Raw genomic sequence first — 26,158 nt, forward strand, 5'->3', positions numbered from 1 at the left:
GTTTAGCCTCGAGAAGAGACGGGTGAGAGGGCACTCATTAATGCGTAAATATCTAAAGGGAAAATGCCGAGAAGAGGGAATGAAGGCTCTGCTTAGCGGTGCCAACCACCGGGACACAAGGCAACAGGCAGAAACTGATGCACATGAAGTCCCAGCTGAACATTAGGAAGAACTTTCCCATGTGGGTGACCCAGGAATGGATTGCCCATAGAGGGTATGGAGACTTTTTCGCTGGACATATTCCACCTGGGCACAGTCCTGTGCCACGTGCTCTAAGGTGACCCTGCTTGGGCAGGGAGATTGGAGCAGATGACTTGCTGTGCTGCCTACCAACTTCACCCATCCTATGATGCTGTGGATATTGCAAGAGCAGATTCAGTTCTAGTGCTGGTGGGCCCAGGTGAGGGCTCAGTGGCCTTACAGAATGTGTTCTGAGAGACACAGACTTTGGAGAGTAGCTCTCCAACTAGGTTACTCAAAGACCTCCAACAACTGCTGCACAAGAGTAAAACAACCTCACAGGAGGGGACTCCAGTGCTACAAATTCACAGGCACAACCAAGTGAATAAAACATGTATGTAGTTGCTAGTCACTCCCATTAAAGACATTTTTAAAACCTTTTGCAATTCATAAAGGGAAAACAGAAAAAGACTAAAATTAGGATCATCCTTGAAATGTCGCTTTCCTTGGAATTTAAAGTAGAGGATTTAAACCACAGAGATTTTAATATCCCCTGGGCCAATGGGGCTTTTGCTAACACTTACTTGTTCTTCAAGTTAAAGAAATAACAAGAACTTGATAAAGCTGACAAGGAAGGAATTGGCAGCCCATGAAAATGCACTTGGAGACAATTGTTATTTAACATTCCTCTTTACAAAAACATTCCCCAATATTCAGCCATGCAAGTGGATTTTATAAGAAAGAGACTGTCCTACCATTACAATGCTTAGTCAGCACTGTTCACACTGATACCTAAGGAGAAAAACCCCTCCTCTGTTCCTTCCACTCCCTATTTCCCAGAAACAGGGAAAAAGATTGAAAACAAACTAAATCTCAAGCCTCCTCATAGTCTTTGTAAAATAAAGCCCTGTTAAAGTGTCATGTTCCCTACCTCTCCACAGAAATATTACCAGCTGTCAGAGGTCTGCATTAGAATAAAATCTGTCACTGACCCATCCAATACTGATGATATTGTTTCTGATACTCTTTCTACAAAGTCTTAAAGATAACTCACTGTGCATACTTAAAACTTGGACATGTTAGTTTAGCTGTAGAGATTCAGCTGCAGCACAGAACCTTTTCCCCACCACAACACTGCCAATCCATGTTCTTCCCTTCTGCCTAATGCTCTTTGCTCTTACCTTCACTCTGGAACTTTATGGTGAAACCATTGGTCTCCTATACCTCTTTTTTTTTTTTTCCTTAAAATACAATCTTTCCATTAAAATACACTTTCCATTTAATACTCCATTAAAACACTGTGAGGTAAACACACTCTTTTTCTGTATTACCTTGTATTGTAAGAGATGAGCTGTGCAGTTCAATTTGTAAGCAAGGTCTATCATGGAAGACACTCTTGCCTCATTTTCTTCTCTGGAGTGCTGGTGTTTGAGTCACATCTACTGCATCTCTATTATTTCTGTGCTACCTACAGAGATGCCAAGAGATTCCTCCTGTACTCCAATGACATGCTGGTTCTGCACTTCAGGCAGCACCAAGAAGTGACAAGTTTAGCCTAATTGTGTTTGAAAACACAGGATAAACTTTCAAAAATTTACACAAAGCAACACTGTGAGTATAATTAGGAAAAAAAAAAGCAATGTGAATATAACAAAAGCGACATCAATTAAGATGTTTTTCCTTTTGGAAGAAAAGGATTTTAATGGTTTTAAAAACTTTCCTGTACAAAAACTGATCAATGACTGGCATTTGCTTTCCCATGGTGGCAACACTTCTAACTACTGTTTCATTCAGCAGCAACTCCCAGAGGTCCTGTAACAAAGGTTATCTCTTTGGCCAGTGGTGTGTCGAAGCCCTGCAAAAGAGTTTAACAAACACTTTAATTCTTGCCGTAAATTCACTCAAGATTGAAACCTGACCATGTTACAATGATTCTATCAGAGAGCACCCTTCTCCCTCCAATGCTGCCCTTAGGTAATGTTGCTCTTTTATGACTAAGTAACACACAATGATCAAATCTGTAAGTTAAACACTTAGTATCTATTCAGAACAAGAACGTTCATACTTTGCAGTACTCTTATTCCTCCCAAGCTAGGCAGATGCTCTTCTCCACTTCCACCTATCTCTGATCAAAGAAAGCAACTCCCACACCCTTTAACACAAATTTTACCTCAGCATTTCAAACCTTCCACCCAGACTTGTCTTTGATTGCATTAATCCTAAATTGTTGGGTTTTTTTCTTTTTTAACTGATGTCAGGGTGTGATGCCACCTCTTTCCATTAAACATATGCTAAAGCTCCCAAGCAGTAGAGGCCAATAGCTAAGGTCTGCCCATGGTTCTGGGGCAGGGGTGTGCAAACACTCCAGCTGGATGACAGCAGGCTAAAACCACACCTTTCAGCTTTCCCCACCAGGTAGGACATGCTCCGGTTTCCAGACTGTTGAAGTTTGTTAGCTCCAGCAAATTTCTGCACAAAGAAACAAACAAACAAATAAAACACCACCACAGCAAGGTTCCTCCCAAGTATACTCCATGACATTTATGTGCTGCCAGACCTTTCCAATTTCACAGAAATCTGCTCGTTGACTTCCCTGTGCTGGTCACAGACTTCCTTAAGTGTGCATAAAAAGGCAGCACAAAACATTGTGTCTGTTCATCAGGAAGCCATGGTTTGATTGTTTATGGGTTTCTTCTTCTTTTCAATCTCAATTAGCAATAAGTTAAGTAAAAAATCTCTGAGCTGAGACTGTTCCTAATCACAGTACTTGGAGGAGTACATGAGCAACACACAAAGCTGACATGTCCTGGAACCACTGGAATGCCTGTGATTTTTGAGAATTTAATTAGGAACTGGAATTTGGTTTGCTGTGGTCCAAATGTCATGCTTGTGATGTATAGAGGCATAGGTGTGAGCAATGTATGAATAGGTGGGAAACAACAAAAGAGTCTGAGGGACTCCAAGGAAGCTCCTCCTGAATGGAAAGAAATAATAACACAAAGCATGGACTTGGGATTGGAAGCTGCATCTCAGCAGCTGTTAGGGAACATTCTGCAGATGCACAAAATATCATGTGCCCTCCCAGAGAGGCCCTGGCTGCGTACATACAGTCTCCCACTTTTCTGTTCCTCTTTTCATGACAGGTCCATACCTTGCCTGTGTAAGCTTGCTTGGCAGGATCAAATTGTGGTGACTGTTTTGACTTGCTGCCTCCTAACAGAGAGAGGAGAGAAGTCTTACTAAAATTTTCTATAAAGAACAATGCATTCCACAGTGTTCTTCTGATGATATGGAGGTTTCACTACAGTCTCCCACACAGTAAAATCCAGAACAATCTTTTAAGGGCAGGAGATGTTTTTGAATAGCTGCTTTTTTACAAAGGAGTCAAATCTCCTTTGCCTCTTAGTTCCTGGCTCAAATTAAACAGATAAGAGAAAAGAAACAAAATCCAAATCCACAACCCACTTGGCCAATTGTTTCAGGATTTTGTTTCCAAATCAGAAAAGGAATACTGAAGTGTACATTCCTCAAGTCCATTTCTTGAACTATTTCCCCACTATAAGGTAAGCACGTTGTAACAGTCTGTACAGCATTGGCACCCACACTCACACAGCCTTCTCAAGGCTCAGCTGGTAACATTTTCCACAGCGTGCAGCACTCTAGCAAGGGATCAGATCTTACCTGCAAACACTTTGAAGCTGGAATTGCTGTAATCAAAGGGGGTAAACTGCCTTAGTGCTTCCAGCTCCTCTGGTTGCTGGGGTTTTTTCTGACGTTTCTTTTCTTGTGTTGGCAACTCTGCTCCTGTTTCTCCTCCCATTTCACTTGTGCCTCTCTCCCTCTTCCTATTAGCTTGCTCCTGCTATGAAAGCAACCCACAGAACAGAAAAAAGGATAAGTTGAAGAAAGGAGAATGAAACATCTCATTGGACAAATTAACTGCCCCATGGAGCCAGGCTCCAGTGACTGCTCTTGCCTTTGGCAATAATAGCATGGGGAGAAATCTCTGTGCTCTGCCTGGGGTCTAAACTGCTATTTTTTTTTTTTTTTCACCTCACAGTAGGGACTTCTATGAAAAGCTGAATTGTTATTTCACAGGATATGGGAAGCTGAGAGCTGCCGTGGCCCCACTGGCATATTGGGGGGAACCTATGCAGAACAAAGGAGGAACCTTAAAGGAAGTGAGGAGTAGAGGTGCATCAGTGGAAAACATCCCCTACTGGACACATGGAGGGATGTGCACAGCACAATTAGCAGGGGCCTGTTGTTACATCCGGGGCAGCACCACAGAAAGACTACTATCAAAACACTGCCAAGCAGGTCTTTCAGTTACAGGGCTCAGAGTTTCATTCTGAATTATAACAGTCAAGATGAGCAATGGCTGGAAGGAGGAATTCTGTGACATACCATGGCTTGCTGACGAACAGATACAACGTTTTCTGCTGCCTTTTTATGCAACTTTTGCGTCTGGACATGGGCAGCTATGGAGACAAACAAGCATTACTGTAAAAAGCAGGAGTAAGTTAGCCAGGGGCTTAAAAAAAGCAAGCAAAGCAGCTTGTATCAAGTCTCAAGGCTTGATACGAGGAAGGGAAGAATGGCTGTACCAGACTGTTGGGCTGCTTTCTTATCGGTTTCATTCTTGGACTTCTTCTGTACTGGTGCCTGACTCATCAGCTTCCATCGATTGCTGATCTGCAATGAAAAAATATTACCTAGAAACACTTTCTTGAAAGTTTTATGGCAAGAAGTTGTTTATAAACTTGATAACACATGCTGGTGCTCATTAAGAGTACAAAAGATCAAATTCAACTGTAAAAGAGACTAAGATCTGCTGCACTATGTGAAGTAAAACCAAATGTTTTAGAAGTTTAAAGCTACAAACAAGCATCCAAAACAAATGCACATACTTTCAGTAGAGTTCTCAGCTTTGACAGACAGGGACTATACAGCAGAATGTCTCCAGTCCCTGGTTCTTCAAAGGATATGAATGCCACAGAAACATGTTAAGTTTCTCAAGAAGTATCCAAGGAGAAAAAAAATCTATATTGCTGAGGCTCCCAATGGAAAAGAAACTACTTATTTGTTTCTTTTGTACTACTTGGCAGGAAATTTTAGCACAGGTCTTACTTCATAAATTTTTGATGATGGGTCAAACTTTGCAGATTGTGAGACATAGGCAGAATTCTCCTCTGGAGGTAGAAACTGTAGAGAGGAAAAAGATTTTGCTTTAAACAGCATGTGACATTTAGCTCATTGCTAAAATGCTACTTGTTTTAAATCAGTGAGTTCATCTGAAGAAATACTCTACAGATAGAACACCTTGTGGAAAAAAAGTAGTCACCACAGCTACTGCCAAGAGAAATACTACAGAAAAAAACAACTAGAAACCCCTCCCCACAAAACCAAAACATCCTCAACAGGCCAACTGTCAACTGCACACCAGAAAAAAATATGGTATTATTTTCTAGTAATTTACCACTCCAAATGTGTAACAGCATTCTATTGTTCTTCTGATTCATTACAAGAGTAGAATTAGCTTACTAATCCTAGCCATAAAAGACAGATGAAAACCCTGAAAAACCTAAAATTAGCTTTAAAAGCATGGTGAATGGTCTGTTTACTATGTAGAAAGAATTGTATCCAAGAGGTATTTAAATGTGTTTTGAAAACAAGTCCACCCAAGTGTCTTTGCAGGGACAATCCCTTGATTCCAGTCAGAGAGCAGCAGCTGATGCTCTATCAAGCCCTTCTGATATGCCTGGAAAACTAGCTTAGGGCATCCTCTGCATTGGGTCATTTGAATCCCACTGTTGGGAGCTTTTACCATTTTAAATGGATTTTCAAAGGACTCCATTATTAGCTGAGCTTTCCGCTGTGCAGTGGTTAAAGTCCTCTTATTTCCTTCGTTTTCATCACATTCCTTAAAAGAAAAGAAAAAAAAGGAAGAAATATTAACACGAATATTCTTTTGGTTTGGCTACAGCCATTTCATGCCATGCTGCTTCTCACTCTGAAATCCTACTGACAGCAGTGACCCTCCAGAGACATGGAAGTAACCTTGCTGGCCTCCTAACCCAGTTGTCTTGGTTAGGCCTTATGCCTGTCAAAAGTCAGTACCATTGCCATGCATTCCCACCTTATTTCTTTCGACACTTCCACACAGTTTTATCAGATTATTAAGTCTGTTTTCTAGTATTTCAATACTGACACTGTCACAAACATACTGCTTACACTGAATATGCTGACAGTGGTAGTAGCAACAAGACATGTTGACTCTGGCTGACTATCTTGAATATCCATTGTCTTCTCACTGTCTGAAAAGAGACAAACATCTTCCAAAACCAGTGCAGGGTCTGCATGAAAAGGAGACAAAATTAGTCTTGTGTATTTTACTGCTCTTTTGTGTCATGGGGTTTCCCTGAAAGTTTTTTCAGGACTGCTTATTTTCCCCATGTCAAAGCTCCATCACTGCATTATTAGCACAGCTTTTAGGTTAACTCTAAATTACCCAAGGCAGAGTTATTCTGAAAATCATCCATAGGAATCCGTGAACTGTCATGTGGTCCAAAGAGGGCATTCTCCAGCTTCTGCAGAGAGATTCAAATTATAAACACCATTGATATACTACGACTCTATTATTTTCACATACTGCAGAGACACTTTAATGAAAATTTAAAAAAAAAGGGATGAAATTCAGAGATGGAATATTCTCAGTGTAGCTCGTGTGCCAGAGCACATTGCATCTGGCACCAAAAGGCTACCTGTGCAAACACCCACGAGCTAAGGAGATGCTGTACTTCATGCACATGACAAGAGAGTCAGCCTTAGAAACTTATCTGAAACCTCTCTTCTTCCAGCTCAGTCAATATATTCCAACATACATGAAACTGTCCAGCAGCCAGAGTGTTTGCTGATGAAACCTTAAGTGCTGCTTTATGGTGGTTTGTAAAATATCAGTTAACAACTGGTAGTATTATGAGCCCGGCACAGATAAGTACCATTAAGCTAAAGCAGAGAAACTTGTAAAATGGATGAGAGAAGAAATTTACTAGCAGGTAGAATTTTGATACATTTGTTTCCAAGTTTAAGGCTTAAGACACTAGGTAAAAACACAATGCAAACAATACCTCAGGGTTGGGTAGAGGTGCTCTCTTTCTGACTGCCAAAGTAGTCTCCGACTAGAATGGGAGAGAAAGATAAGTCACTTAAAAGCCCTGTTTCTTCTAGGCTGGCCACCTTATCAATGTGTTCATCATGTTTATTACAAGCTATCAGGTTAATAAAATTACTTTCTTCTTCTCCTGCAGTGTTTGCACTTGGCTATACATTCAAACACCTCACACAGAGAGGGCACATTCTTGCTCACATATGTTTTTTCAATACAGATGAAAGCTGTATTAATTTCAACATGCTGATATATTTTAACTAATTAACTTCTTAGACCTAGGTTGGTTTTTTTGCCTCACCATAGCTGTAAAACATTTATGAGTCCATTTACATGGCCAGCAAATTCCACAAGGTGCAATTCTTCCTCACACAGGCAAATGTGATGTACAGTACAAGACAAACTGCATTCTGTTCAAGGAGTGTCTGTTCATCTACTGCTCCAGTTTTCCAGGAAACTACACTGTGTGCAAGACACTACACAGCAGACAGGCAAGAAGTTACAACACATCTTTGTGCTCTACTACAAAATTCAGTGTTCAAAAAGCAAACTTCAGCGTACACATCATCACAGGTCACCATTCAGCTCCAGGGCCTGGCTTAGGGAATGCCAGTGATTAGAATCCTGTGTGGAACAAGCTACTCCTACCTTGACAAGAGGCATCTCACGAGCCTGCTGAATGAGCAGATGCAATTCATTAATCTGCTGGCGAACAAGTGGTGGGACAGGGTTACAGCAGGCAATGATACCCTGGCATTCTCTGGAAAGAGAGGAGGAAAATTCAGTGTGCTGTATTTATGGCTGGTATGTTGGGCATTTGCATTCAAAGGATGTGCAATTCAAAGGATATAACCACTATCCTGACTCTGACAGAGCAAGACAAGTCAGATTAATCTCTGTGATGAAATTCTGCACCAGGTTTGTGCAGGTGAGGAGAAACCATCAAGTCAGCTCTCCTCTCACTTCTGTGGTCTGTCTGTCCTCATCATCATTTCATTCAGCATTCACCTATGAAAGCTGAGCCAGGCAGCAGACCTGCCTTTAAAGATGTATTATTTTTATTCTCAAGTATGGTTGTTAGGTGATGAGTGCCAAATGTTTGAGGAAAATATTGTATAAATTGGGTGTTTTAATGGATCTGTCCCTTGCCCTCCCCACTCCTCTAGGAACTGCAATAAAAATCCAAATAAGTTTTGGGGGCACTCACCCCTCTCTTGGCCTGTAAGAGAGAAGGAATCTCAGAGGGAATGTGTGACACAGAGCAATGCAAAGGAATGTGGTTTATTAGTGCAACACAATCCAAGTGACGTATCCCAGACGTCTGGAGCCTTCTGAAGGAGTACTGCTATTTATTTCTCTTCCAAACTGAACAACTATAGAGAAAAGCAGTACTGACAGCTGGAAGGAAGGGACCAACTGCAGAAGTAACTACACACTTAGAAGTGATATTGCTGGATATTAAGATCAAGTAAGACTCCTTCAGTGTGAACAAAACTTACTTGGGCAGCTCCTCTGAGATCTTCAACAGCATATGATTTGGTAGCACATACCTACAACACAAAGAGGTGGTATGAATGTAAGAGAATGTTAAAAACAATTAAAAACACCTTCAAAGCACACAACTCTGCCCCCATTACAAGGTTTGAGATGATGAAATAATTTAAAAAGAAAAGAAACATAACAGAACTTCTGCGTAACAAGCAGCCTGATGCAGTACAGTTATTTCTACAGGTAACAAAGTAGTCCCCATCTCAGGGGTGGAAGGGGCTGAGAGAGATCCAAGAGATTTACTAAAGCATTAAGCCAGTGTCCATAACAAAAGACTTCCTACCCTGTGCTCTCATCCTCTTGTCGTGCTATCTTGTCTCTCCATGCAAACAGCAGCCTAAATGCTGCCAGCTGTTGGGTATCAAGGTGCTTTTTCTGCCTCCTGTAGAGATCAAGGTAGGATTCATCTGTAAAGAGGGGCTTGATGTATTTCTGGACAGGAAAAAAAGAAGCACTCATGAGCTTTCTGTTTTGCCTCTCCCAGACACAGAATCTCACACGGACATCAGGGGACTAAATTCACTCTGGTACAACGTGTCTTTGAACTTTTTATCCTAAACTATTGGTAGGAGCCTATTCCTGAAAAAGCCACATCTCATCCATTGTTAGGGGAAATCCACCCTCATCAAATCCAGGAGCAGCTTTACTATCTTCAAGCTTTACTACATCACACAAAGCCTACTTTCATAGACAGTGTTTTCCACAGGCACAATACAGTTGTCTATGAATGTAACTCCAGTGAGGCTTTGAACTTCTAGGAACATGCAGCAGAACCAGAAATGTAACATCTCTCTTAGAAAAGACACACCTGAATGCATTGTGAGGCCAAGGAATACTAGCATTCAAAAAAGAGCAGGAAGGCATCTGAATCCAAGGACCATAACTAGTGAAAGTGAGTGCACATGACTGAGTCAGAGTATATAGAGATGTTTTCAGACACACACAAAAAAAAGACATAAAATAGGCAAAGGACCTTTTCTCCTAATCCCATACTCTGATCCAGGTGATCAAACCAGGTGAAGCCTTACCTTCAGGCAGATATCCCTGCTGCGCTGCCACACAACCTGCAGCTGTGTGGGCTGCTCCTTCCCTCTCTCCCACAGCAACTCCCTCACTTTATCATAGATGTAGAGCAAGTAGTGAGTGTCATCACGGGCATACCGGATCATTTCTTCTGGCAAAGGGCTAGAAAAAGAGCCACAATTACACCAACACATTTCAGTTGTCCTGCCAAACTGTTACTTTTCTCTTAAAAGGCATATTAGGGCAAAATGCATATGAGACATGCCAAGAACTAACATGGAAAATCTGTTTTCTTACTGAAGGATCGGTTAGGAAACAGCAGTAAAATGCTGTGCACTCTCCAATTGACATTCTTGTTTGTGTGCTGGAGAGCAGGACTGCTGTGTAGCTAAGTCACGTGGCAGAACTGCTTGCTATGGTATTTGTCATAGCTCTCTTCTCTCTGCAGAGCCTACAAAAGTAGACTTGAGATCTCTGTGGTGTGCAGGGTGCACCTGCATAGTCAAGATCACTGCTCCAACACCATTTGCTCTGCCTTGCACAGATAATTAAATGTTTTTGTGGGGGCACTAGAGGAGCAAATACTATCTCTGTAACGCTGCAGTGATTAAGAACTGTTCCTAAGAAGTGGGCTTCCAGATTTTCATTACTACATCTTTGCAGATCTGTCCAAAAAGAACTCATTTTCTAAAAAAAAAAATAGGAAAATGTAACACTCAAAAGCTTTGGGCACAGCCAGGTAAATGCTGTGCTCATTCACTTTGAGACTAACCCATAACAAGGAGTCCTGCAAGCAGAAGCTCTAGCAATGCAAACAAGGAGAAGTGCTACCTTGCAGCTCCAGCCCATTTAAGGGTCACTTTTTACCGTATTCTCCAGTCAGCCAACTGGTACTTCTTGTCAGCATCTACACCGCAATACAGCTTTAGCAAGTGATCCAAAGAATGTCTGCCAAGATTGAGGAGACGAGCAGCTTGGTGAGTATCAAACACATTCACCAAGTACAGACCAAAGTCTCTTTGCAGCCATTCCACGTCTGAATCAGCACCGTGAAGGACCTTGAAAAGCATAAAAATTTGACAATGATATGAAGAACATTTCTACTCCAGGCTGGTAGTGCTGTGCTTTCATACTCATGTGCCTAGGACCAGATTTCTTTTCTCTATTTTTTATTGTTAAGTATAGAACTACTAAATAAGTGCATCTGGCAAGCAATTCACTACTAACATCAAGGAAACAGGCTCCTGAACAAATTATAATGAAAGCAGAATTAAATGATCAAGACCGAGCACACAGTGTGATTTTAACTATAAGAAAGCTTAAACTAAAACAACAATAATAATATTTTTTTTTTTTAATCTGGTGAATTTCACAGCTGACCTTCACAATTGCAGGGTCTGTGAAGGTCTCATTGAGGATGTTCATGTCGCTGCGCAGTTCCAATGTATCAATAATGAAGTCTTCTGTTCGGGTGGAAATCTGCATCAGACATGTCAAGCCCAGGAAGCTCCTGTAGGAATGGTGCTGAAAACAGGGAAGAGAGATGTAAGCTAGGATTCATTACAGAAACAATACTATAAAACAAACAGCATTCTAAATGAGGGAAGAAAGAGCAACAAGGACTTCTTTGAGAAAAAAAGACACTGGATGAGCAAACTTTCTCTTTGCAGTGACTAAGATGACATTTAAAAAAAAGGATTAATTGAAAGAAGATCAAATTCACTAAGAAGTGTGCAGCCAGCCCTGCCATTGGAAAACATCTAATACTGACACAGTTTAATTCAACCTTATAGATAATATCAGACAGATGAGGGGTCAGGAACTCTCTTTTCATGTTGGGGCGTATAAAAACCAGAAGAAAACCACCCCCACTCCCCCCACCAGAAGAATATAATGGTCTCCTAGCTCCTAAAATACGTGTAACTTCTAAATATAAAAGGCAATTGGATTACCTCTAAGTCCAAGGCAAATTCTTTACAAGTCATAAGCTTTTCATTTAGTTCTACCAGCTCATCCAGTGTGGTGATAAAATGACAGGGTGTTTCCTCAATGGGCCTGTACATCTGGCAGAGCAAATGAATTAGGCATGGTATGTTCACTATCAATTCCTAATCCCAACCTCCACCCTCAAACCTGAAATTTGTCAAGTATGGCTTTAAATGTACTGCATCTGTAGTTTAAAATTAAAGTGGGCACCAACCTGGAGTTCTGGTTTCTTGAGAACTCCATCTGGTGGAGAGAAATGCTCCAGTTCATACTGGTAAGGGTGAGCAAACCTGTGGAAATTAGGAAGAGACAAGCACAGACTAAATTCCAGTCCTCATTTTGAGGACAGAGCACAGAGGCTTTGAGAGCTATGGTAGTTTCCCTATTCTGTCTCTTTTTAAGCAGAGGTTCAATGTAACTGCAGAGGTCTAAAGCAAATACAACGTAGTGTGGACACAAACACATGCAGAGCTGTTATACATGATGAGCATCAGCACAATCCAACCACACAGGTTCACCCAGGGGTCTCCAAGCATCTTGCTGTCAGGTTAGTTTCTTACATGTCTTGCTCAGTTTTCTGCGTCCTCTGCTGATGTATGAAGTCTGCCAAAGCAGCTGGCACATCCAAGTCCTCAGGGCGCTCCTTTCTCTGCCGTCCACTTTTTGTGAGGGCTGAACAACCAATATATATAACTGGACTAGGTCCCCCACATAACAGGTTCTCAGCCTACTACCATCTCCCCCTCCACCCACCACAAGAGTTTACAAAGTATCAAAAATCTTAACAATTTAGTGCTGCTGCTTTTGCTGTCATTTTGTACCTGAAATAACAACTCAGTTACTTGCCTGTTTTTTAGGCAAGACACAAGGTAGTTTTGGCTCAAAAGCTTGGACGTAAATTGAAAAAGCTTCACAAAAACTTTTCAGTCATTCCTGATTACTGAAAGTACAACTGCATCAGTGCAGAATACAGATGAACTGGCAGCAGCAGAATGTGTTACTGTGACAGGGTGTTACCAGCAGCTTTGATAAAGCACTAAAACCAAAGGTAGGTCTCCCCACACACCTACTGCAGCTCACTCATCGGAAAGAATACCTGTAAAGCCAACTAGCCAAGACTTTTCATGCAAAAGTGACTCTCATGTATGTTCAAAGTGGTAAAAAGCAGCAGCACATTATCTGTTTGGAACAGATTACTTGCTGTATACCAGCAAGAAGATGCTGTTTGCTGACCTACCCTGACTTCCCACATATGGAAACAATAGTGTCACCAAAATCACTACACCCAAAAGTTCAACATCTCCTGCTATTTGTTTTTATAGTCCATGATTTCTCCTCCAGACTGTGAGGACAGGTTTGTGTCGAATACTTGCAACAAATTATCCCCCCAAAAAATAAACCCCTTACCTTCAGGCAAAGGTTTCAAAGCATTTGGTTTGATAAAAAGCTTAGGTACAAAGGGAGTGTTGGAATTGTCAATCCTTTCACGAAACTTAAGCTGTGGTCGAGAAATATTCTTGGCATGAAGCAGTCGGAATGTTTCAGACTGAGTTCTCTTGTGGAATTCTCCTGCCTATTTAAAAAAAACAGAGGTAAAACTAACATGACTTACCAGACATTCTTTTCCTCAGTCTGATCCAACATTCAGAGGAGTTACATCCCCCACTTAAAACTGAGTAACTTTTTTTCACTAAGGAAAAAAAGTTGGGACTCAAGATCCTGAATTCATAAGCACAGGAAAGACTGTTGAGCATGTGAAACTGAAATGGCAACTGAAAGCACAAAGATTTCAGAACCAAGTTTGAATGAATAGGAAAAAGAGAGAGGTACTTAGAATGCGTGAAAAAACACGAGGGAACATTTAACTACTCAGCTCCACTGGAGAACGGGTAGTGCAATGGCTGGGAGAACAGCTGAGCTAACACAGCCAAACTCACCTTACGGTTCCAGCTGGAAACAATCATCTGTGGGGGCTGTAACCCAGCAGGCAGGACTGGCTGCTGGTTTCTGTTCACTCCTGATGCTTCATCCAATAAAATACTCTAAAATCCAGGAAAAGAAAGTGAAACACCTGTTAAATCACCACACTCGGACACTCTAGTCAAACTGAGTAAAGAAAGTCATGCAGCTAGGTACCTCCATAGCCATCTCCCCCAAATTTTGTGCAACACAAAGACAGACAAACATGGGAGGAGTATGTTGAAGATCGGGGTGGGAAGAGTTTCTTCAGAGAAGCGCTCTAAAATGTACACACATGTTCTCAGGCTGGGAGTATTTTATGTCAAACTGTATTTAGTTTCCTCACACATCCCACATTACCTTCCCCACCTTTGGCCCACCTACCTTAGCTGCTGCGATCTCCGGCCTAGCATTTGGAAGGGTTTTTAAAATAAAAAGGGAATACATCAAATTGAGGAAATAGCGACTAATTGTGGAAGCTGTGCCACTAAAGTTCTTGCAACAAAAGAAAGAAAACTTGTGGCAACTGAAGACTTTAGAAGAACCACATCCAGAAATAATTTGCTTACCACTCTTTCAAGAATGACATCATTGGAGTCCACCAGCATATCAAATTTATCTTCCAGCCCTGTCACTTTGCTGGAATCTTTCATGAGGCTCTGGCAGCCATGGTACTGCATCACCTGGCTCATGCTTGCAAGAGAACAGCACAGCTGTCAGCAATCTGAAAGCAGGCTATCTAAACACTAAAACATCCCATCCTCTTACGCTTTCTACCCTTAAAAGTTTGAAAAGAAATCAAATTATAGATATCATCACATGAACAGTAAATAGAAAAAGGAACTATACAGTAGTAAAGTGTTAGAATTAGTTTCTCACAAACATGACTTTTTAAATGGACAGCCTAATGTGTTCAGCATCAGGTGCTCCTCTCTGCACAGCTCCTCATGGCAATTATTATGAAATGCCCTCTTCAAGCTTGCCACTTCAGCTGCCAAGTGCTAGAGAAGCAGCTGAAATTCGACATATGAAATAAACCACCTCTTTACCTATGGCAAGGATGAAGCTGTCAAAGAAGGGGGCTACCTTCTGGTTTGGATTGACAGCTAATAGCAACAGCCCAGAGAGGCAAAAGGGCCCTTACCAGCGGAGCAGGCGGTCGCGCTGCGTGTTGCAGTATGCGCGGAACCCGGGGAAGCTGCAGTAGAAATCATACTCGTCGCCGGGCTGGGGGAGCCCATTAGATGCCTTTGTTGCAGCCACCACGGTGCCGAGAGCGTACTGTGCAGGAACACCGTTATCAGCATTTTGTTTCTGTTTACTCAGGATACTCTTTGATAGAAATGCGCTTTGCCTGGCCCGAACTGCGTGGTTCTAATGTGTGGTGTTGTGGGGCTTTTCACCAGGAGTAACTTCACAGAGTTATTTAGACAGCTTTAAATAATGAAAGTCTAAAGACAAGTGATCAGGCACTGAACAGGCTCCCCAGGGAATGGGCATGGCCCCAAGGCTGCCAGAGCTCCAAGAGCATTAGGACAATGCTCTCTGGCACAAGGTGGGATTGTAGGGGCGTCTGTGCAGGGCCAGGAGCTGGACTCGATGATCCTTGTGGGAGCCTTCCAACTCAGAATAGTCTACAGTTCAGCAGGAACGCAGATAATTACTTTATTACTCTAACAAAACACCCCAAATCCCTGCAACGCTTCCTATTCGGGATGTGGCAGCCATTCCCTCTCCGGAAGCAGCACCGTGCATAGGTAAAACACACGGGGGCTGACGCTGCGATTTATAAGGCCCGGGGCGCTTCTCACCACGACAAGCCCTCATGAGGGTCCTGATTCCTTGGCCTTTCCAGGAATCCCCGGTGGCTGACAGGGCCCGACCCAGGCCGGTGACAGGTCCCGATACACCTCTCTGGGTCCCGCACCCGCCGGCCCGGCCCACACCCTCCTCCTCGCACTGGGGGACACCCCCGGTCTCCCCCTCAGGCTGGGATCCCCACGCGGCCCCCGCGGCACAGAACTACAGCTCCCGGCATGGCCCGAGCGCACACGGCACGCCGGGAGCGGTAGTGCCTCGCCCGCTCTCCCTGCCCCTCTCCGACCGCACCTTGACGAAGGCGTCGGGGCTGTCGAAGCCGGGCAAGGCCGACATCGTGCTCCTTCCCTCGGTGTCCGCGGGCGTGCCGGAGCTGCCCGCCGGCCCCGGCGGGCTCCCCTCACGGGCGGCAGCCGCCATGCTGACGCGCGGCGCTGTGGCGAGAGCGCAGCGCTGCTGGCCGGAAGGGCGACAGGAGACCCGCGGGCGCCCCCCACGGCAGGCCGGGGCAGGACAAGCCCCGTGTGGGCGGGGAGGCCCTGAGGCGAGCCGGGACCGCCGCACGGCCGGGCCATCGGCCTTCTTCCCCTCACAGACACCCACCGCTGGGCCCAGAGGGATCGTCAGCTCTCGTCCCAGCGCAGGACACCCCAACACTCCCACCTTGCACCTGAGAACGCTGTCCAAATGCTCCTGGAGCTCTGGCGGCCGTGGGCAGTGACCATTCCCTGTTCAGTGCCCCAGCACCCTCCGGGGTGTGAAAAATGCATATTTTACGATTGGCTTTTCGCAAATATTAAATTGAATACTATATGTATTATGTTATATTGATTAGAAGTGCTGTATTAACATTTTAATAGTATGGTAAATGTAGTTTTGTAGTTAAAATAGAACCTATGTATGTGGGTTTTTTTTTTACTAGCTCAAGCAAGAGATGAGATAATGAAGAAACTCTTCACACAGAGATGACAATGATGGGAGCCCATAAAGAATTACTGCCTCCTTATCGGAAAAGACAAACATTCTTCCACCTTCTCTCCGTCTTTATGGAACCACCAGGATTAAGGGGAAGAAGTTGACAAAAACCAGAAAAGTTCTTAATTTGCAAGGAATTTATGCATCATGTATGAGATGTATGAATATGCAACAGGCTACTGCTTTTAAAGATTATTCCTTTGTTCACAAGGCATGCTTATCGGGCTTAAGTGCCCGAGAGCATCCGGATGTCCGTAATTCTTTGCTTTTTATTGTCTTGTAATTGTCCTAACTCTAAATTTTCATTACTCTAATTGTATTACTATTTTTATAACCATTTTATTATTATTAAACTTTTAAAATTTTAAAAACCAAGTGATTGGCGTTTATAACAGGGGGAAGAACGTTTTCCTAACATCCAGCCTAAAACTCCCCTGACACACCTGCAGCCGTTCCCTGGGGTCCTGTCCCTGGTCACCACAGAGCAAAGATCAAGGCGTGCCCATCCTCTTCCCCTCAAGAGAAGTTGTAGACCGCGATCAGTTTCCCCTCAGTCTCCTCCGGGCGGAACAGACCAAGTACTCTCAGCGGCTCCTCTTCCCCTCCAGGCTCTTCACCATCTTCTTGTCCCTTCTTTGTACACTCTAGGGGCTTAATAATCTTTCTTATATCGTGGTGGCCAGCCCCCTTGATAGCCACACCAATGCCCAGAAAAGGCCAATACCCAAATTTGTGACTGCCACCTCCCCAGTTCCCATTTTTGGAGGGCAGCATTTGCACAAGCAGCTGGGGAAACCCAGGGAATCCTGTCCACGCTGTGCCCGGAGCTGTGGCCGTGACCCTGAGCCCACGGAAGCTGACGTTCTTATCACACAGATGATATCACAGCTCCAGGAAACCAAACATTTAGGGGTTGCACGGTCACAGTTTGTTCACACAACTGACAGACTTCATTCAGCTGCTATCAGAAGGGAAATAAAGGCAACAACATAAACTGATGCACAAAAAGACAAATCAATGGCAACAAGAACCTTAAAAAAATGGTAATCTGTTTCCTTGTTCCTGCCTAATTAAGACTTAGGAATAAACAAGCACACAGCTGAAGTGTTTACATTTTGATGTAATTTATTGGCACAAAAATATGCAAATACAACATGGCATCTAAACATGGCTACTCTGTTGTATTTTGTGCATTGTTTTTAATATTTTTAATTCATAAATCATAACGTCATCTTCAACCTCATGTTTAATAACCATTATTTTCTGTTTCAAGTTACAATCAGTTCTCCCCCCAGTCTGCCTCCTGTGCCACACCCTAACTTTCCCAACACTGCTTTTTAACCCAGACACTGCTGGAGGCTCCTACGTGGTATTTATTTGTACCCTGCATCGTTTGCCACCGCTCACTCTGCACAGAGGCACCCTGACTTTGCTCAGGCTCAAGGTTTTCAAATCTTGGATGTGCTCAAAACCCTGATCTAGTCAGAAACACAAATCCTGACCTAGTGTAATGAGCAGATACACAATTTCCAATTTTGGGGCGAGAATCAAGTTTGAAAACAAGGTACAGGAGGAAACAATGGTAAAATTCTACTTATCTTTCTTTCCAGTTATGCAGCTCCCCCAAACCTAAATGAAGCCTCCTCCACAAGCGCATTTAGCTCACTGCACCCACATCAACAGGAATGACCAGGTTACTTAGTTACATTGCAAAGGGAGTGAAAACCCGTATAGTTATTTTCAATGGATCTCCAGTTCTCCAAAGACAAAGTGGAACCATAGATGTCTGTGGTACAATCAGTCTTCACTGTCCTGGAAACCCAAATCAAGTGTTTTGTTTCAGACAGCTTGTTTTTCCAACAGCAGCTATACATTGGCTTACACCAACTTTTAATATACAATAACTCTTTTCATTTACATTTAAAAATATTTGACAAAGGCTGTGTTTCAGTCCAACGTTCAATTTGTGTTTGTAGAAGAGCAAGTTTGGAGTGAAAAAGCCTCCAGAATAAAAGGCTGTGCATACTCTGGAACCTCCTGTTACCAGAAAGGACACCTAAAGAAAATAAAGATATTGTAATAATGTTGACTTGCATGTAGTTTCACAAAGACAACACTGAGAAGCACAGATTCCATACAGACTAGGCACCACTTGAGCACAGGCAAAGTTGCCAGGTGATCTTTATCACTTTTAAACATTAACAGCAAGGAGATCTATTTCTCTAAGCATAGTTCTAAGTTACCTAACTCTCAAAATAACACTAAATCATCTTTGCTTTATCCTTCAGTGTGGCTGAAAGCACTGACCACCACATTCCTTATTTCAAACATTTAAAATGTAAAGTCCTTGTCACTACTTAGAACTGCAAATTTCCTAGAGGTCTGTCTATGGCATTGTCATGGCTTTGCAGAATCTACCAGAACAGATGCAGTACATGGTACAGCTCCTACAAATAACAAACTGCTCAAGTGAGGTTCTCTTTAGCAGTTCCCTGCTCAGACTATTCCAGAAGAGTTTTGCCAGGTTAGCTGAGTGACAAACTCACCATCCAATGTAGCACTGGCACAGATTCTCATGAGAAGTTGCTTGTTTAATGAGCAGTTCTACTTGTGTGGGTACATCGAGAGTTTCGTCATGAGAGAAGTCTCGACCTTTGAAATTAAAGGATGAAAAAAACCATGAAAGGAGTCACAAATCCTAGTTCTAATCCCTTCAAGTACATTATCTGGCAGGTGGGGAGTAGTTTCTTATAAACTTTAAAAGTGTAAAATTTTGCAACTATATGCTGCAAACTATGAAGCCAGGACAGCAGAAATTCAGCTTCTACTAACAAGCTAATACATTCAAAATATTAAGTCTTTGTAGTTACAAACACCTCTGTGCTTTTCAAATCAGACTTATTTGTATGTAAATGCAGACACAGTACTTAGGTTTTGGACAAAACCAGGAAAATGGCCTCATCCACTTAAGCAGAATGTGTCAAATTAAAGGTTTAATACAAAATACAAACACTAAGGATAGTGCTGATCCATCAGATTTTAAGTTTCTTTTATATAAACAAAACTAAATACTCACCGGTGAGCTTATCTCGAACCCTGTTGATGATCTGAATGGCCTTCTTATTTAGAGCTTCTGGCTTCACCAGACCATCTCCTACTAAAAGACAGAAATAGGACAGAGAATTAGCATTTCATCGGAACAATAAAAGCATTTGTATTATTGCTAGATGTGCCCTTTCCAAATACCATTTTGAGAGCAAACCTAGATGCATTTTCTACAGATACAACTCTTTGTGGGATTTGAGAACACAGATAATTTTTATGCTGACAAGAGACTGTATCTGTCCCATCTCACACAATTGCATTTGGATCATGATGAAATGTTCTGATTGAAGAACAGTTTCTGGATCAGTATAGAAACAATAATGAAACTCACTGAAGGAATGGATGGATTCAGGCACTGTGGTTCCAGTTTTTTTATGAGCTGTCTCACCCAATTCCACACTGTCCAACATTTCTATCGAAAACAACATGAAAACACAAAAGCATAAATGTGAAGCTGAAAAGCAGCTGAAATATTCTTCTGGAAACATTAGCAAGACTGCTAATCAGCTAATTTGAAAAGCATATTTGTGACATCTACCATCTTTTCTACTCACCTACTGACTGACTGGTTGAGTAGGAGTCTGTTCTTGTTCGTGAGCGCTTATTGCCCTTTGTATTTGCTGCAAGAAAACAAGGAGTTGGAAAGGATGAACTGGAGTTTCAGTGTTTCAGAGCAAATTTGTCCACAAACAATACAGATTTGGTTGCCTTTCTCCTTCTCCAGATATGATGTCACCTGAAAATAATTTCCATCTCCCGATCACTGCTCTAATTTCATACTAAAATCCCTAAAACTGTGCGCACACAGCAACAGCACATGCAAACTAACAGTTTGATCAGACTGTACTGGATTTCAGGCTTCTGGATTTCTTGTATGCATATTCTCTTGCTGTCACTGTTTTATCAGAATCACTTACTGTCCATCAATCTCCAATTCAACAAGGGATCATACACAAAGGCTTCCAGCACAGCCATGACACTGTCCTTGTGTTCACGCAGCACTTCCATCACTGTATGACAGGTGATTCTATAGTTCCCATCGAGGCCTGTCACCTTTGCAAGAAAAAGAAGTGAATCAACTGCTTTGGTCACTCTGCAAGTACAACCCCAACACTCAGGGAGCAGGAAGTAGCTTTGAACTGTACTTCTCTATGCTTTGTTCATTAAGAGAACAAGAAACACATTACTTACAAATTAAGAAGCTCTCTTCTCCATGAGGATGATCTTTGTAAAGTACCATGCAACTGACTGTGTCTGGTTGATATAAACAGCTATTTGAAATGGGGAAACTAAGGAAGGCCTAAGAAATTGGAGGAATTTCAGTGTAGTTTATTTTCTAACTAAAAAGTTGCTTTCCACTGGTAACGTACTGCAGATATCACAGGTGATATTTTAACTCACAGAAAATGAAGCTGAAATATTAACACCTTGGGTTCTTAAGGAGTGGTAAAAAACAAAAAATAGCCACAACAAAAAAATACAGGAGAAACTGAGAAATGGTTGTCCTTTTCCCTAGGAACAGTCCCCTCCAAATCAGAGGGAATGCTTACCTCCATAGCATTTGTCAGCATCCTTGTTAATCTAAATGGAATCTTCTCAGGGAACTTTTCTCTTGTCATTGCAACCTAAACACATGATGATGGAGAACAAGTAAATTCATAGCTAACTTACTTTTTAAAAGTTATTAGGTACTGGGATTTTTTTGCTACAATCTTGAAGATTTTATTCCAAATAGGAAATAAAGTCACAGCTTTATGTTCCTCAGTTTTCACAAATTACTGGGAGAAACTAGATGATTAACTTGATCACAAAGGGAAAACTCAAGCATGTACCCAGCAACACAGACTGCCTATCAGCAGTTTAAATTGCTCCAAGAAATTTCATGGAAGTGATGTTAACAAGTCTTTGCTTGTTCCAGTGGTCAGCCAATCCCCACGACATGCTTCCGAGATAAAGTGTCTACCATTTTCACCCTGCCTGTAGATAGATAAAGGGAGGCTCATAAGAGAGCCAAAGGATTTGCCCCAGATCAGACTCCAAGGTCAGTTTGTACTGGCTTATAGATTACTTTCTGTTCCACCAGAAAATGTGAAATATTACTGAAAATGTCATGTCCAAATACAAAGACATACCTCAAAACAGTCCCCAAAGTCGATATGCAGGATCTTTCCACTCAGTCTGTCTAACATCAAATTGGAAGGGTGTCTTTGGTGAAGGAGTGGGAGAAAAAACAGACAAAAACCCAAAGTAAATCACAGCAGCTCCAGTCTGAAAATATATTTATCTTCATGAACAAGAACAGCCAGTGGTAGCTTGCTTGTCTGAGATCTTCAATCTCAGGATGAACAGGAAACCTTCCTGACAGTGTGTTTTGTAATTACCTCTCACAAGTAAGAGATCTTCTCACCTTGGAAGATAAATAACCTCCTGGACAAGAATGATCAGCACATTTCTTGGATATGAATGTTTGTTTTTCAGTTAGGATAAGTTTTTCCACTTGTTTTATGCTTTTTCAATTTTTTTAGTGTAGAAAAATGTAATGCATTATGCTGAACTTGAAGTAACACAAATCTTTTTACCACCAACAGAGATGAAAATCAATCCAGACTAGCTAAACTACAGTGCTGTATTCATGCTTACATGTTCCAATTTTGTTTTAATTCAATTTTCAAAGTTTTATAACTTCATGTTAGAGACTTTAAAGTTCAGAAATAAGAGCTCTTGTTATTAAAACATTTAAGGGTTTAGCTGTTTTTGCATTACAGATTTTAAATCCAATATACATTGTCTTTAAAAGTATTTTGGAAGTTATATTGTTAATAAAATGGATGGAGAAAGATTTCCCATTCTGTGAAAGGGCAAAATTAGAACTTGTGGTCCTTAATGTACTTCCATGTGTATTCATTTCAAAAAGGAAGAAAGTCTTGTTTGTACTCAAGATACACAAACTTTATCTCATACATGCAGTGCTGAAAATAACAGCAGCATAATTAAGACCTGAAAGATGGTATCACTACAACTCAGCAGTAACCACAATGGAAGATGTTATCACAAGAACAGATTCTGGAATGAACTGATAGGTCTTCACAGTCTGTGCTTTTAAATAAAATAAACCTTTACAGCTGTACTTACCTGTCCCCAAGGCCCAAAATGTACCCAACCATTGACATCACAGCTAGTGAACGGGTGTAATTTGTTCTTCTGTCAAACCATACCTACAAGAGGAGACAAAACAGAAAAAGCCAGGCAGGTATGTTGCATGTTTCAGTTTATATTCTAAATGATGCATTAACCATTTGCATTTTGCACAAAGCAGAACTGTGATATGCTTAGATTCAGCACACCATAAGTTTCAGAGAGTTCAAATAACCTGTGCCCTTGGATTAGATGTCTAAGCCATTAAGAGAATATATTCTGGGACTTCTGCTTTTCTCTCCCCTGCAGCATATATGGAGACTAAAATCTCCACTCTTATGCTTTGCACTTCACTTGTGCTCTGAGCCTGGTAAGGCCCCTCGTGTGGGGATACATGTGTGGATACGTGTTCTGCAGTGATTCAGCTGGGGTTTAGGATAAATAAACTCCATCTCTCACTCAATCTTGCAGAGGAGATAATTACACACTCTGCTGTTTGCCAGTACTTGTGTTGAACTCACCTCCGAGCTTGGGCTTTTCAACCACAGCAGTTTGGCAAGATCATCCCCAGCTGTGTTATTGACAGCATGTTCAAACACTTCTACTTTCTGCATCAGAGTCAGGTGGTCATAGTCTGGAGCCATCTATAATTCAGAAGCGACATTTAGCAAATTAAAAAGTCATCTTCAGTAGCTTCTGGTTGTACTGTGAGAAACACAGTAATCATAAATAATTTCATATCAAGTTCATACTTAAATTATTTGTAGACTGACCAGTATGTTTCAAACACAGCGAGATAATCACACAACAGTGAAGAATTGTTTTTAAATGGAATAGCTAATGAATTAGTATCCACAAAGTCAGTAGTCCACAGCCCTGTTTTAACTAAAAAACTGCACAGGTAAGTATTTTTCAAAAACCGTTATCCAAATAAGTCTTCTGGGCTGGCAAACGCTTTCCTTTTTGGCAGGAAATTTCAAATTTTCTAGTAGTGTTCAGTTTCTCCAATCTATCCAATTTTGGTCCTGCTGCTTAGACACAATATTTGTAATGCCAGCAGCACAGCACCTTGTATGAGACACATCAAAGTCATGCAAAATTCCAAACACATATCAGTTACCAAATAGCAACAACTTGTGGTCACTGCTAAAACTGGAAAGGAGAAACAAATAAATGTACGGCAAGCTATAACTCTTATCTAATATTTTTTGTTTATTGTAACAATCAGAAAAGAGGCAGAGGAAGAAGCCTTGCACCACTTTCCTTCACTCAGACACTGGTGTCCTAAAAGAACGTACCAAAACCTCTGCCAGCTTTGCCCCTTACCCTCAGCATGATGCGATGCTCAATGTTGAGCAGGATCTTTTTCTTCTCTCTGTAGTCTCGGATGAGTGCGTGCAGCGTGTCACAGTGGGGCACCCAGCCAATTAAGCCTGAATTTGTAGACAGTGGAATAACAGCGTATCTCTGGATGCTATGGGAAAAATGGAGAATCACAGCTCAAATTGTTGCATATTGTAACTTAATATTTGAGATGCTTAAAACAACTACTGTTAAATCTGATTCTGGTCCAAATTGTCAATAGTTGCTCTGCTTGTTTTTTCAAACAGACTTCAAACACTCATTTTGCAGAGATTATTGCCACGTAATCTACAGACAAGCTCAAAGTTTATGTGGTTTTCACTGGAAGGCTCCTTTCAGAAGGCACATGTTATGTCACCCACAATGATCTGTTATTTGCACATGATATTTGATGTTTTCTTGCTTGAAAGACACTGCAGAATTGCACTCAGTGACTCTTCACCAAGCTATTTAATGACTATAATAAAAATCTTTGGCAAAAATCCATTCTCAGGATTCTAAGGCAGTGCTCAAGGTGTCTTGAAATAGGCATTGCTTCAAAGACCATAACAATTTACAAGATAGGACTTCAATTAAATAAAACAAACAATCCCCCTCTGATACATTTCCTCCATGTTTGAATTCTATGAATGCTGTTTTTCTTTTTAATTAACTTAATTCCAAGATTTGCCATTTCTTCCCAAAACAACTGCTTGTGCCAAGGTTTACTTGCAAAGCTGCACCCGTAAGGAGTCACATATGCACAAGCATTTTCAGTGATTACACAGAGCACACACCTGAGGTTTTTACGAAGAGAAGTTGGGTCATTTGCTAACAGAGTGTTGACCAACCCAAAAAGCTGCATCACTCTTTCATCTTGGCGAAGGTCTTCATGACCTTTCAGAAGGAATACAAACTCATGCCCATTGCTTCCTGCAGAAGAATTAATGCACAAAAGTTTATTCTCTTGAATAAACACACAAGAGTAAACACACATGCACCCAAAACTGGAAAGCGTGGCAGTCAGAACGATTAAGAAAAACCTCACCTGAAAGGAAAGGTTGTACAGGTTTTACCAGGTAAATATATAGTTGGACCTAAGAGCAACAACTGTTTAAATACTGGAATAGCAAAGTGAAAACTGCTCTCTCTTACCCATTAATGTCAACTTTCTGGGTCGCTGCTTGGAGGTGATGACCTGCAGCGAAGGTGCGATGGACTGAATCCGGATGATGGGCTGGTTGGGATCGTACGTTCCTGGCACTGCCAATTCCAGATCCCGGCACATTAAGAGTTTTGGTGACACATACTGTAGCTCCAAAGAAGTGAGCTACCAAAACCAAAAGAAATACAACCGCTTAGAATTTCAGTTCAATCTCACAGAAGCATCTGAAGAGTTCATGCTGTCAAGGGACCTACAACAGTTCAGGCCATGACCACTACTTCAGGTACTTGCAGGAAGTGCTGCATAAACACCAAACATGCAGCAAACACTATGCAGTTATTTCCAGTATGTTTTGAATAACCAGAAAACATAAACGAAGGTTGGTATTGACAACTTGCACTGTAAGACCCACAAAAGATCTGAAACTCCCCCCTCACCTGTGGCAGCTGCTTTGAGATACGTCGGAACACGTGATAATAGAGATCCCAAGCCTGAGTTAGGTCTTTGACATTTCCTGATTTCATATACTTCCTGCACCACTCTTGAGCTTCCATGAGATCTCTGCCATAGGCCTAGAGATTAAAGCAACAGAAAAATGAATTTCAACAGACTGTAGTGTAACAGGTGAAGACCACTTAACACCTACAAAGAGCATCAGAGTCTCTTTTCAAGTTTCACTACAAATACTTGATCTCACATATTTATGGCAGATCAGAATTTTATAGCATTTTTATAGCAGGTCCAGAAATTCCTGG

At 41.7% G+C, this 26,158-nt stretch overlaps 2 protein-coding genes across 8 annotated transcripts in view; both read right to left on the minus strand.

Moving 5' to 3' along the window:
* Positions 1 to 1,846: 1,846 nt before the first annotated feature.
* On the minus strand, positions 1,847 to 16,131 carry EXOSC10 (exosome component 10). 5 transcript variants are annotated; one of them, XM_068171737.1, is made up of 25 exons: positions 15,974 to 16,131; positions 15,009 to 15,145; positions 14,434 to 14,557; positions 13,843 to 13,947; positions 13,313 to 13,478; positions 12,466 to 12,577; positions 12,120 to 12,195; positions 11,872 to 11,982; positions 11,300 to 11,443; positions 10,787 to 10,977; positions 9,925 to 10,081; positions 9,180 to 9,328; positions 8,848 to 8,898; positions 7,997 to 8,108; positions 7,311 to 7,361; positions 6,692 to 6,770; positions 6,415 to 6,536; positions 6,008 to 6,103; positions 5,311 to 5,385; positions 4,788 to 4,875; positions 4,588 to 4,661; positions 3,862 to 4,039; positions 3,332 to 3,393; positions 2,576 to 2,649; positions 1,847 to 2,035 (listed from the first exon to the last, which is right to left on the minus strand). In XM_068171737.1, the coding sequence occupies exons 1-25, from the start codon at positions 16,100 to 16,102 to the stop codon at positions 2,005 to 2,007; spliced, it is 2,694 nt and encodes an 897-aa protein (XP_068027838.1). In that variant the 5' UTR covers positions 16,103 to 16,131; the 3' UTR covers positions 1,847 to 2,004. The 5 variants fall into 5 exon arrangements, with proteins under 5 accessions (XP_068027838.1, XP_068027837.1, XP_068027841.1 ...); XM_068171736.1 differs by having other exon boundaries at positions 3,862 to 4,042; XM_068171738.1 differs by lacking the exons at positions 1,847 to 2,035; positions 2,576 to 2,649; positions 3,332 to 3,393 and having other exon boundaries at positions 3,890 to 4,042; positions 4,588 to 4,683.
* Positions 16,132 to 17,764: 1,633 nt separating this feature from the next.
* The window catches only part of MTOR (mechanistic target of rapamycin kinase), a 63,101-nt gene continuing 54,707 nt past the window's right edge, over positions 17,765 to 26,158 (minus strand). For all 3 annotated transcript variants that reach the window (XM_068171383.1, XM_068171384.1, XM_068171385.1), the window contains 14 exons: positions 25,841 to 25,975; positions 25,394 to 25,568; positions 25,036 to 25,171; positions 24,224 to 24,371; positions 23,419 to 23,541; positions 22,895 to 22,977; positions 21,895 to 21,967; positions 21,313 to 21,387; positions 20,680 to 20,815; positions 20,317 to 20,382; positions 20,094 to 20,174; positions 19,734 to 19,814; positions 19,204 to 19,309; positions 17,765 to 18,713 (listed from right to left, as the gene is read on the minus strand). In XM_068171383.1, the coding sequence (XP_068027484.1) occupies positions 18,698 to 18,713; positions 19,204 to 19,309; positions 19,734 to 19,814; positions 20,094 to 20,174; positions 20,317 to 20,382; positions 20,680 to 20,815; positions 21,313 to 21,387; positions 21,895 to 21,967; positions 22,895 to 22,977; positions 23,419 to 23,541; positions 24,224 to 24,371; positions 25,036 to 25,171; positions 25,394 to 25,568; positions 25,841 to 25,975 (1,434 nt within the window). In that variant the 3' untranslated portion in view covers positions 17,765 to 18,697. The remainder of the gene's footprint in view (positions 18,714 to 19,203; positions 19,310 to 19,733; positions 19,815 to 20,093; positions 20,175 to 20,316; positions 20,383 to 20,679; positions 20,816 to 21,312; positions 21,388 to 21,894; positions 21,968 to 22,894; positions 22,978 to 23,418; positions 23,542 to 24,223; positions 24,372 to 25,035; positions 25,172 to 25,393; positions 25,569 to 25,840; positions 25,976 to 26,158) is intronic.

This window comes from Anomalospiza imberbis, chromosome 23 (genome assembly GCF_031753505.1).
Source record: "Anomalospiza imberbis isolate Cuckoo-Finch-1a 21T00152 chromosome 23, ASM3175350v1, whole genome shotgun sequence".
Lineage (NCBI taxonomy): Eukaryota > Metazoa > Chordata > Aves > Passeriformes > Viduidae > Anomalospiza > Anomalospiza imberbis.

Bases quoted from the DNA above. Each gene is read 5' to 3' on its own strand.
- EXOSC10 (XM_068171736.1), bottom strand. From the start codon at position 16,102: ATGGCGGCTGCCGCCCGTGAGGGGAGCCCGCCGGGGCCGGCGGGCAGC. The intron at 12,196-12,465 runs GTAAGAAACTAA...TAATTTCCACAG, and splicing joins CAGAAAACTGAGCAAGACAT to GTTTGCTCACCCTTACCAGT. The intron at 11,983-12,119 runs GTTGGTGCCCAC...TTGCTCTGCCAG, and splicing joins TCAAGAAACCAGAACTCCAG to ATGTACAGGCCCATTGAGGA.